The sequence below is a fragment of the Furipterus horrens genome, unplaced genomic scaffold (genome assembly GCF_987537825.1).
Source record: "Furipterus horrens unplaced genomic scaffold, mFurHor1.1.pri manual_scaffold_2, whole genome shotgun sequence".
Classification (NCBI taxonomy): Eukaryota; Metazoa; Chordata; class Mammalia; order Chiroptera; family Furipteridae; genus Furipterus; species Furipterus horrens.
In genome coordinates this window covers 77714690-77727606 of record NW_028327172.1, presented here as the reverse complement: position 1 = coordinate 77727606, position 12917 = coordinate 77714690, and the positions used below count along the sequence as shown (strand labels likewise).

General features: G+C 35.7%; 1 protein-coding gene across 1 annotated transcript in view; it reads left to right on the top strand.

The window, feature by feature from the left end:
* The window catches only part of LOC150018864 (cytoplasmic dynein 2 heavy chain 1), a 283446-nt gene that overhangs the window by 50851 nt on the left and 219678 nt on the right, over window positions 1–12917 (top strand). The window contains exons 31-36 of the mRNA XM_090265892.1: window positions 2641–2791; window positions 4444–4649; window positions 5986–6168; window positions 6714–6896; window positions 8290–8513; window positions 9085–9200. Of these exons, the coding sequence (XP_090122018.1) occupies window positions 2641–2791; window positions 4444–4649; window positions 5986–6168; window positions 6714–6896; window positions 8290–8513; window positions 9085–9200 (1063 nt within the window). The remainder of the gene's footprint in view (window positions 1–2640; window positions 2792–4443; window positions 4650–5985; window positions 6169–6713; window positions 6897–8289; window positions 8514–9084; window positions 9201–12917) is intronic.

The following is a 12917-nucleotide window of genomic DNA, read 5'->3' as shown; positions in this document are numbered from 1 at the left end:
CTGGTTTACCTTGTTCATCTAACTATCAAACTTTCTAATATGTTTTAAAACACTCATGTTTAAATATATAATTTGCTTTATTAGTAGCCTTGCTATATAGGTACTATTAAAGAAAGCCTCTGAAGCAGTGTGAACATTTCATTTTTTAATATAAATGTAAAGCTGTCAATACTGATTTATAGCTAGTTTCCTTTTATGGGTATTAGATAGAAGGATATGACAGATCTTTTTTTAAATTTTTTAAGTATTTTTTATTGATTATGTTGTTAGAGTTGTGCCAATTTTTTTCCTTTTGCTCCCCTCCACCCAGTACCCCCTTCCCTCCAGCAGTCCCACTGTCCTTAATTCATGTTCATGGATTGTGCATATATGTTTTTTGGCTTCAACCTTTCCTATATTATTCTTAACTTCCCCCTGTCTATTTTGTAGCAACCAATTATGCTACTTAATCCCTGCACCATTTCCCCATTTCTCACCCTCCCCAATCCCAGCTGATAACCCTCCAGGTGATCCCCATACCTATGATTCTGTTCCTATTCTGGTTTGCTTAGTTGGATTTTGTTGATAGTTGTGAGTTTATTGTCATTTTAATGTTCATAGTTTTGATCTTCTTTTTCTTAAATAAGTCCCTTTAACATTTCATATAATAATGGCTTGGTGATGATGAACTTCTTTAGCTTTACCTTGTCTGGGAAGCACTTTTATCTGCCCTTCCATTCTAAATGATAGCTTTGCTAGATAGAGTAATCTGGGTTGTATGTTCTTGCTTTGCATCACATTGAATACTTCTTGCCAGTCCCTTCTTGCCTGCAAAGTATCTTTTGAGAAATCAGCTGAAAGTCTTATAGGCACCCCTTTGTAGATAACTCTCTGCTTTTCTCTTGCTGCTTTTAAGATTCTCTCTTCATCTTGAACCTTTGGCATTTTAATTATGATGTGTCTTGGTGTGGTCTTCCTTGGGTCTAGCTTGTTTGGGACTCTCCGTGCTTCCTGGGCTTGTATGTCTTATTTCCTTCACCAGATTTGGGAAGTTTTCCTAAATTATTTTTTCACATAAGCTTTCGATTTCTTGCTCTTCCTCTTCTCCTTCTAGCACTCCTGTGATTCGGATGTTGGCACATTTAAAGTTGTCCCAGAGGTTCCTAAGCCTTTCCTCATGTTTTTCAATTCTTGTTTCCTCATTCTGTACTGGTTGATTGTTTTCTTCTTCCATATGTTCCAAATCATTGATTTGAACCCTGGTTTCCTTCCCTTCTCCATTGGTTTTGGGTAGATTTTCCTTTGTTTCATTTGGCATAGCCTTCACATCTTCCCTTATGCATTTGTTGTTCTTAAGCATATCTGTCAAGCCTTTGAGCATCTTTATCACCAGTGTTTTGAACTCTGTCTGTTAGGTTGACTATCTCCTTGTTGCTTAGTTCTTCCACTGGAACCTTGACCCGTTCCCTCTTTTGGGCCATACCTCTCTGTTTCCTCTTTTTGAGAGGCTCCTGTATTTGTTTGTCTCCATGTCCCAGGTAGAGCTGTTGCTCCTGTTAGGTTGTAAGGGGTGGAGCCTTAGGTATTCCTCAGTACAGGGTGCCCGTTTCACCACGTTGCGGCGCTGTATGTGGTGGATGGGTCTAAGAGGAAACAATGCCACTTGCTCAGCACTTGCCCCTTTTCCAGGCACTTCCTCCCACTTCCATATGGGACTGGTGCTCCTCTCTGCTGCCCTGAGTGGGTGGGTCTGCAGACGGTCTAGGACATGGGGGCCCTTTAAACAAGTGGACTCTGCTGAGAGACCAGCAGTTTTTTTCTCCACCCCAACCCCCACTGGTTTTCACTGTAAGAAGCAGTGAGGCTTTATTTTCCCCTGTGCTGGAACCATGAGCTGTTCGGTCTGATCTGGGGCTGGGAGCACTCCCTAGGTGTCCCTCCCTACTTTTTAAGACATGTGACTGTGCTTTCTGCCAGCCTGCCACTGCCACCGCTGATGCCACCACCACACAGTGTCCTCTCTTCCCCGGCTCCACCCCTCCTACCTGTCTGGATGAGTATTTCTTCTTTATATCTTTGTTTGTTGTACTTACATGCATCTCATTTTTCTGGAACTTCTGGTTGTGTCTAGTTTTGAGGTAGTTGCATTCCTTCTCAGTTGTGGAGGGAGACACAGCATGTTTGTATAGGCCTCCATCTTGGCCAGAAGTCTAGGATACGACAGATCTTAATTTAAGATAAAATTGGAATTTGAAATGGTAGACTTCAATAATATACTGAGAGATTATTTGGAATGTTAGAAGATTACTTTTTTTATTAAATAGAATGGGTCATAATTTGATATCGTTGCATCCTACTATTTGAGAAGAAGCCACTTATGAGGAGAGTTGGGAAGAAAGTCTCTCGTGTTAAAGGTAGCTTGGTGGGTTCTAGGACCCACCAAATAGACCTATAGGAGGGTACCATGAGGTGAGTTCTGATAAGTAAGGTTGGGCTGTATCACACAATGCATTATTAATATTTGAGGTGCCAAAAAGGCATTCAGGTACAGAGACACAACATGCAATTGAAAATTTGTGGAAAAGGTGTTTTTTTCTTAAGTTTATAAAATATTTCTAAGTAAATTCTCCTTTAAGAATATCTTTTCTCTTAATTTATTAGATATTATGCTTGGCAGAGCAGATTAAATTTACTGAAGATGTAGAAAATGCTATACAAGATCATAGTCTTCATCAGATTGAAACACAGCTGGTGAATAAGTTAGAGCACTATACTGATGTTGATATAAGTTCTGAGGATATGAGCAATACTGGTAAGAAAAAAGTTCTGTTTTTTGTATACTTTTTGGTCTTTGGAATATTTTTTTGGATTTTGTGTTAATTCATTTATTGTTTTTGGCTAGCTAACAATTTTTGAAGTTACTTTAGGAGTGACAATTTACATACTTAACTTTTATATTGTACTTAAATTAAATGTAGAAACCTTACCATCATATAGGTTTATCTTACCTTTTTACGTTAGAGTTGTCTTATATATTACATCTATATACATTGAAAACTCCATGAGAGTATATTACATATTTTGCTTTTAACCATCAAACATTTTTAAGGACTCAGGAGAAAAAAGTCTGTTATACTTACCTAGATGCTTACTATTTCTGTTGCCCTTTCTTCACCCTGTTGCTCCAACTTTCCTTATGGCATCATTTTCCTGCTCCAACTTTCCTTATGGCATCATTTTCCTTCTCTTTGAAGAACTTCATATAGCATGTGTTTTTAGAGCAGGATTGTTTGCTGTCTATGAATTCGTGTAGATTACCTTCATTTGAAAATGCCTTTAGCCTTTTCACTTTTCTTATGGGTCTGAGATTTTTTTTTTTTTTTTTTTTTTTTTTGTTCTTTGCATATTGAAAATTTGAGGATTGAATCCTGGACACTTTGAACATTGTGTTATGAGAATCTGGGTCTTTTTGAATCCTCTGGGTAATGCTGATAGTTTTCATTTAGCAATTGACCACAAATTACCAGCAAGCCTTCTGTGGCTTGTGGTTCCAATGTCGGTTCTGTTTTCAAAGTCTACAGTGTTATTTGGATCTGTGCCGCATGTGTACCACCTAGCGGCCGGTTCTCGAAGTCTTCCATTTGATGTTGAGGATGAGAGCTGCTTAGCTTGGGGGTGAGCCTGAGTTCATAAGTAAGTTTATAGGATCATTTTTTAAGTATCCTTTCAGCTCCTATTTTAGTCCTCTGGCCAGAAAGCTGAGGTTTCATATACTCTATACTCTCCTGCACACTTTCTATGACTGTACTTATATCCTGGGCAAACTGATGGGAGAACACAGAGAGAAAAAGAACAGTGAGGTTTGTCCTACTCTCTTAGGATTATAGCTCCTCTGATTTCAGAGGAGTGTTCCCTTCCCTCAGAGATTAAGGCACTTCTGAGTCCTAACTGCCAGCACTGTAGCTACCTGGAGACTCCTTCTTCTGGAGCACTCCCAGTCTACAGCATTCTGGGTTTTTGCTGCTTTGCCTCCAAGACTAGGGATGCCAGACAAGAAAAAAAGAAAAAAGAAAAAAAATTCTTCTTTGTGGCACTTCTAACTTTCATCTTCCCCTATTTGCCTAATACTTTTTACTTTTCAGAGTCCTAAATAGCAGTTCAATGCATGTTGTCTATGTTTTTCACATCTTCCTTCAGAGGGAAAGAAGGCTGGCGTGTGCTTACTCTTGCATAGGGAACCAGAGCCACTCTCCTATTGAATGTTCATGCCTTAGTTTTCGTATACAAGATTGGTATTCATTATTGGTGGATTTGATATTTTTGGCTTACATGATTTATATTACTATACCATTCATATATATCATGAAATTACCATTCAAATTAAGAAAGTAACTGTATACAGATATGATAAAGTACGTAAGTCACAGGTTAATATTTTCTCCAATTATATTTTCTTGTATGTAGAATCTGGAATTCTGGAGCTTAAACTGAAAGCACTAATCCTTGACATTATTCATAATATTGATGTGGTAAAACAGTTGAACCAAGTTCAAGTTCATACTACTGAAGACTGGGCTTGGAAAAAACAAGTTAGATTCTATATGAAAAGTGATCACACATGTTATGTTCAAATGGTGGATACTGAACTTCAGTATACTTATGAGTATCAGGTATGACTTGGTGGCAGAAATGTTTTATTTTCCTGTTAGAAATGATTTACTTTACAAGAAAGTTGTTATTGGATAAAAGATTTATTTTTACTTTAGTTGTAACTTTTAAGAACTTCTTGTTACTGTCTTCTTTCTGTTTTATCATAATTAAAAAGATGTTTTATCAGAAAAGACAAAAATCATTCTATTTACAGAAAAGTCTAAATAATGGCAATGTTGTACTGAATTCTCTAAATGTACCTTTTCTTAGAGTAGCATTTATATAGAATTTGAAATGTATCTTTAATTCAAATAAAATTGAATATAGACAACCTCAATAGAAGCAATTTGGTTTGTGCCTCCTTGTACAAGGCCAACATTAGTGCAATTTTAAATATGATACAATATGTTTGCTGAATGTTTTCATGTTTTGTAAGGTAAAACAACCTTTGAACAAACAACCTAACTCATGTAACCTATGCTTAGAAAAATCAATCGGTATCCTTTCTGCCATTTTTTAATCATAATGAATCAATCATCAGAAAATTTTGGTAATTATGTTAATAAGCATATGTCAGGAGAGTTGCTAGCTGACTCTTTCAAAAAGGAAATGTATTTTGAGACCCAATCTGTCTAAATTAAGGAAGAACTATAACCTGCAGCTGGAATTGGGATCTATTTTCCCTAAAATTTAGTAGGAGATTTGAAAATTATATAAGTTAAAATGATTAATTTCATAAGAAGTTTTTCAAATTAATTAAACTTTGAGATCTCCGAAGTAATTCTGATTTGTGAAGATCATAAAATTTAAGGAAATAATTTACATGAACTTTAAAATATAGAACAAAATATCTTTTGTATTTGATTATTAAATAATATATTTTTGGATTTGTTTGCCTTAAAAGGATATCTTTTTGCCATTGTCAGAAACTCAAGAGATTATTTGGAAGACCTAACAATATATTAATTGGGAAAGAATAAACACATTCTTGAAAAATAACTAGATTTAGCCCTACATTGTGCCGATACACGAAAGTTGCAGGTTTGATCCCAGATCTGGGCACATACAAGAATCAACTGATGGATGCATGAATAAGTGGAACAACACATTGATATTTTTCTCTTTCTCTTTCGCTCTCCCTCCTATTATCCCTCCAACTTCCTTACTTTCTCAAACCCATATATTTAAAAAAACAACTAAGTTTAATTTCAGTTTGTGCTTTAGAAACTTTCTTTTCATTAAAAAATATTTTGGGTGTTTATATTAAAACTCTAATCTTTTTGTTGCTTTTTTATCTTTTTAACTAGAATATCAAATAGAACATGTATATTCCAACTTTATATTTCCCTTATGTAGGGTAATGCTCCCAAGCTGGTTTATACTCCACTGACAGACAAGTGCTACCTAACTCTCACTCAAGCCATGAAGATGGGACTTGGAGGAAATCCTTATGGACCAGCTGGAACTGGAAAAACTGAATCAGTCAAGGCTTTAGGCGGACTTCTTGGAAGACAAGTTTTAGTTTTTAATTGTGATGAGGTAGAACAAATAATTATCCAACTATGTAATAATGTGCTAGTTATATGTTTGGGTTAGTTTTTATGTTACTTATATATGAAATACTTTTATTATTTTAAAAGTGAAATGAAGAGAGGTTGCAGTATAGTCCCAAAACTATTCTAAAGAAAATTATTGCAAAGAAATAATTTTAAATACAGAATAAAGATTTATGTTAGGGTTTAGAAAATAGTTTTATTAAGGAGAATAGTAAATAGAAAAGGAAACATTTTAAATTTGTTTTTAAAACATTTTGAATAGGATTTGTGTTTTGACTTAAAGAATAACTAAAGGAAAATTGTATCTGTTTAGTTCTGTGTACTTTTCAGAGTACTTTCACATGAGTTATTTTATTTCTTGAAACCACCCTGAGTTTGAAAAGAGTAGCTATTTAATCTGTGTTTAAAAAGAGCAAAAGAGGTATAGATGGGTGACGTGATTACCTTATCAGTAAGTGACATAAATTATTAAATTATTATAGATTTCAATTATTTTTAATGAATATAATTTTTATTGTTATTTTTAAGGGCATTGATGTGAAGTCAATGGGACGAATATTTGTTGGTTTGGTCAAGTGTGGGGCCTGGGGTTGTTTTGATGAATTCAATAGATTGGAAGAATCTGTACTGTCAGCAGTTTCTATGCAAATCCAGACAATTCAAGATGCTTTGAAGAATCATAGAACTGTATGTGAACTGCTTGGCAAGGAGGTATAGAAATATGTTTGGAATTTAAAGAATTAAAATATTTTATAAGACTTTGTATTACTCATACTCAGGCAATATTCTATCTGTATTTCTCCTGGCAGCCGTGTTTCTAACCTGTGACCACTTGTGTTAAATCTTTCACCTGTGAACTGTCTCTGAGGTTTCTCCCCCTCATTTGGTCTCATTTTACTTCTCATCTTCAAACTATATTGAATAATTCAGTTACAATATTTGCTAACATTTATTGAGCATTACTCTGTGATGGTACTGTGCTTAGTGCTTTAATGCATTCTCATTTAGTACGCCCCGCAGTCCTTTGAAGTAGATTCTGTCGTAATAATGTTGAACACACTGAAAGTTAAAAGAACTGTAAAATTGTCCTCTTATCCATAGTAATATTTTCACAATACAAGTTTTTCTGGGCAGGCCAAAAAAGTAAGACCAGTTATAAATTATTAACATGCTGATTACCTCATGCTTAAACTCTTGAGAAACTATTAAGTTTTTACCTCTCATAAAAATTTGTTTTCTTCCACATTCATTTTTTTTCTTTCCTCTTCTTACTAAAAAAGAGTGTTCTTTGTCCCAACCAGTGCTAACCTTTCCACCATTGCTTTGGAATCTGTTTCCCAGAGACATTCTCTTAATTTGCCTGCAATAGTTTCAGCCTTCCTTCCTCTACCCATTCATTCTTCCTTAACTGTTAAAATCAGATCTTTTATTTCTTAATAATATAGTATACATAATATTATATAACATAATTAAAACAAGCAAACCTTCCCTTAATTTATCTTTTCTTCCAACCACTGCTTTTTCTCTTTTCTTTCCTTTATAGCCAGGTTTTTTTTTCTCTAGATAATTCCTTTTGCCTAATTGCCCATTAATAGTTGACACATTCTAACTTAGCTTCCGTTCTTCCTGCTTTATTGAAGTGCTTCTCCTAGGTACTCTTATGATATTCTGCTTTTCCCTGTCATAGCATTTATCACACTAAGATTGCTTCTTTGTCTTACTCAACAGACTGTAGACTTTAAAGGGGCATAAACTATTACTGACTTCCGTACAAAGTTGTATTGTCTCTGTGTACTTAGCAAACTGCATAAGACAAGGGTTTCAGTAAGCATATGTTGCATGAATGAATAGGCATTCAAATTAGTTACCATGTCTTAAACTTTCAGCCTCAAAAAAACTGATTATAAAGAACCTCTATATAGTAGTATGGTTCCTAAGGAGTTTATTGTATGTTGAATAAGGAGATGGTAAGCGCGTTAGTTAATACCTTTTTTCTAAGGTATAAGATTTATGTGTAGAAATACGTCACAATAAATTTTTATTGGTAATGTTTTATATTTATAGTTTCAAATATTTGATGTCTGTATTTTAACTAATATTTCAGGTAGAAATAAATTCTAATTCTGGAATTTTTATCACTATGAATCCTGCTGGAAAAGGTTATGGAGGAAGACAAAAACTGCCTGATAATCTTAAACAGCTTTTCAGGCCAGTAGCCATGTCTCGTCCAGACAATGAGCTTATTGCGGAAGTTATTCTCTATTCAGAAGGCTTTAAAGATGCTAAAGTATTGGGCAGAAAATTAGTAGCTATCTTTAATCTATCTAGGTGAGTTTTCTTGTTTTAAGTATTTTTATATTTTGTGATTCCTATGATTGATTATGTTTATTAGTGACTATTTTTCACCTAACCAATTTACCTATTCAGTGATTTTCATATTGATGTTGCCTTTCCTTAAGGTGTTGATAGGAAATATTTTAATTCGAATAATAAAAGCATCTGGGCCAAAACTACTTGTTTTTCATAAATACTATAAATCTGATCTCACTTTTTTCCTACAAAAAAATTTTTTTTGATGTGCTCCAGTTACATGATACTTATTGACCTAATTTACCTTCTGACCACTGAAAACTTACTGTTCTTTGGAGGGAATCTTTTACAATTTTTCTTATGTTTTAATTTTGGTGATAGAGGTTGACTTGTAGCTTATTTGGGCAATCGAGAATTCTAGTCCATATCATTTAAAAGATAGTAAGAACTATCTAGAATTTCAGTTACTGGAATATCAGTATTCATTTCTATTTGTCAGTAGTTATATTCTGTATTTCTTTGGGTATAATGATGAAAAGAATTTCTGACAGCTATTTGATGCTTTATGATTTTCTTATTTTTACTTAAGAGAACTTTTGACACCTCAGCAGCATTATGACTGGGGTTTGAGAGCTTTGAAGACGGTTCTGAGAGGAAGTGGAAATCTTCTTAGACAACTGAAGAAAACTGGCATTAAACATAAAGGTATGGTTCCTTATTCCAAATACCATCATATTTCTTAAAGTAAGCTTTTATTCAATTTTAGATTTATAGAAAAATTATAAATATACTATATAGGATTTTTGAATATCTTGTTCCCAGTGTCTCCTGTTAACATCTTTCATGAGTATGGTACATTTATCACAACTAATGAAGCAATATTGATATATTGTTTTTTAACTGGAGTTCTCACTTTATTTTTGCCTACTGTTTTATCCTAATTTTAAAATGTGCATTAAATATTAAAAAGTTGTGATGTGTAGAGGAATAGTCTATTCTACTTGTTCTCAATCTTTTAACATGCATTAGAATCACCTAGAGGCTTGTCAAAATATCAATTGTTGGACTCCATCCTCAAAGCTCTTGATTTAGTAGGTCTGGAGTAGAGCCTAAGATTTTTTAAAGTTTTTAAACAAGAACAGAAACCTTAGAAACACATGGGAATTGTCTCTTGTGAAGAGATAACATGTGAAACAAAATAACCCTTTTAAAAAACTTGAGTAAAAAAATTACCTTTTTAAAAATAGTTTTTATTGATTTTAGACAGGATGTGGGGGGCATGGGGGAGATGCAGGGGGGAGATGCAAGGGGGCGAGAGAGAGAGATTGATTGAGACTGAGAGAGAGATTTGTTGTCCAACTTATTTATGCATCCATTGGTTGATTCTTGTGTGTGCCCTGGCTGGGTATTGAACGTACAGCCTTGTCCTATGGGGACAGTGCTCTACACTGCCAGGGAAAAATACTTTTTAACTTATAATGATTTTAGTTGCAAAGATAGCATTTCCATTGTTTTATCTTATTTACCAGGGTGCGTTTGTCAAAATGAAGGGACTGACACTTATATTACTATTAACTCCAGATTTCATTTGATGTTTTATTACTATGATCCTTTCTCTTCCAGGATTGAAACTAGGGTGCCACATTGTATTTACTTGTTATATCTCCTTGGTCTCCTCTGCTTAGTGACAGTTTCTCAGTCTGTTTTCGTTTTTATGACACTTAACAGTCTTCAAGAGTACTAGTCAGATATCATGTAGACTCTTCCTCAGTCTGTTTTGTGTCTCATGATCAGACTGAGTTATGAATGTCTGGAAAGATGACCACAGAGGTGGAGTGCCCTTCTCATTGCATCATGTCAGTGGTACATAATAACCACGTGATATCACTGGTGATGTTATCATATGATGTTCATCTTCATCACTTCTATTAGCGTTTGTCAGGTTTTTCCACTGTGAAGTTTTATTTCCTCCTTTTCTTACTCTATACATTAGAAACTAGTTACTAAATTGAGTTTACCCTCAAAGTGGTGTGGCACGGATTAGCTCCACCTCTTGGTGGGGGGATCATATATGGAACTTCTATAAAGAAGATTTGTCTCTTCTCCCCCATATGTGTATTTATTAAGTCATTTATTTAGATCAGTATTGGATTCATGTATATTTTGTTTTACTTTACCACTTCTTTTTTCTGTTTATGTAAAATAAAGGATTCCCCCCATCCATGGATCTGTGGTTTCATGAATACTGAATATTCAGGTTTTTCAGGTTGCTGTTAAAAACTAAGCTAAAACGTTGAAAATAGAACAGCATAGAAAAAAGATGACATGAAATTACCACAACATGCGTAGACCTAGAGGGTATTGTGCTGAGTTAATGAGTCAGAGAAAGACAAATGCCATATGATTTCACTTATATGTGGAATCTAAAAAAAAAAAAAAAAACATATTAGAAACAGGCTTGTAGATACGGGGATTTCGATGGTTTCCATATGGGAGGGGCTTTAGGGGGATGGGTGAAAATGGTGAAGGGATTAAGAAATACAAAGTAGTAGTTACAGACTAGTCATGGGGATGTAAAGTACAGCACAGGGAATATAGTCAATAATATCGTTGTTAACAACTGTCTGTGGTGTCAGATGGATACTAGATATATTGGTGATCACTTATTCAGTTATATAAATATCTAATTACTTGCTTATATACCTGAAATTAGTCTAATATTTTATGTCAAATGTAATTGAAATATTTAGAAAATAAAAAGTAAGTTAAAACACTGAAAATAACAGCATAGAAAAAAGGATTAAGTGCAATTACCTATTTGGATTTGTAAGTGATCAAAGTACATCTTTAAAAAGGAAACTACTGAGGACTTCCGGCCAAGATGGAGGCTTAGACGGACACGCTAGGTCTCCCTCTACAACTAGAGAGGAATACAACTACTTCAAAACAAAGGATAACTAGAAATTCCAGAAAATAAAACTACATGGAAGCCCAACATATGAAGTTATAAACCAGCGGTGCCATTTGGGCAGGTAAGAGTTAAAGAGGGCAGTGCTGTTTGCGGTCAGCGGCAGGGCGGCGAAAAAGCCCGGAGGCAGTCAAGCCCCTGGCAGTGCGCGACCCCAGCGCTGGGGAAAACAGCCACCGCATCGCCTTGAACAGTGAGGCCCAGGGGGGCGGGAGGACGGATCCCGGTCTCCTAGCTGAATAACTGTGTGAATCCATCTTGGACCCCCGCCCCCAAAGAAAGCACCACAGGGCTGCTAAATAGGTCGCAGACAGGCGCCAGTCGCTGAATTGTGACGCGTACACAGGCACTGCCCCGGACAGCCGGCCCAAGAAAACAAAACGCATCTGTCAAAATGAGGCAGACAACTATAGAAATCCCGGTGACACAACTCACCAGGCAGCAGATAGAGAACCTGACAGATGAACAGATAAGAAACCTGTCAGAGGCTCAGTTCTGGGCCATTGTTATCAGGTGGCTTACAGAATTCACAAAAGAGCAGGAAAAAGATATGAAAGAAGCGAAAAACTTTCATAACGAAAGGAACAAAACCGCATACGAGACAGAAAGAAAGGAAATAAAATCCAGAGTTCATTTCAACAAACTGGAATATGGAGAAGGAACAAGCAGTCAACCAATGCAGCGAGAGGAAATGGGAAGCAACAATGAAAGGATCAGAAACCTCTGGGACAACTATAAAAGGCCCAACATAAGAATCATTGGTTTGCCAGAGAATGAGGAAGATGAACTAGAACTTGAAAAATTGAGTGAAAATATAATAAAGGAGAACTTCCCAGACTTGGGGAAGGGAATAGACCTGCAGGTCCAGGAAGCAAGGAGAGTTCCCAAGAGACTGGACCCAGGGAGAACCACTCCAAGACACATTATAATCAAAATGTCAAAAATTAAAGATAAAGAGAGAATCTTAAAAGCAGCAAGAGAGAAGAAAAGAATTATGTACAAAGGGGTCCCAATTAGACTATCAGCTGACTTCTCAAGGGAAACCCTACAGGCAAGAAGAGACTGGCAAGAAATATTCAAAGTAATGAAAATCCAAAACCTACAACCACGAATACTCTATCCAGTGAAATTGACATTCAGAATAGAAGGACAGAGAAAGTGTTTCCAGGACAAAATAAAACTGAAAGAGTTCATTAGATCCAAACCACTGTTATATGAGATGTTAAAGGGACTGGTTTAAAAAAAAAAACAGAAGCTAGGGAGATGAAACAAAGGCAAACTAAATAGGCAACGAGAGTGGAAGAGGAACTGTGGGTACGGGAAGCATATTGGGGGGAGGTCAACAGGGAGGGGGAATGGGGAAAGGGAGGGAGATGATATAGGAATTGGGGGTCAAGGTAGGAGGGAATGGAATAGACGGAGAGAGGTTGGGAGGAACTGTATGCACAACTAAT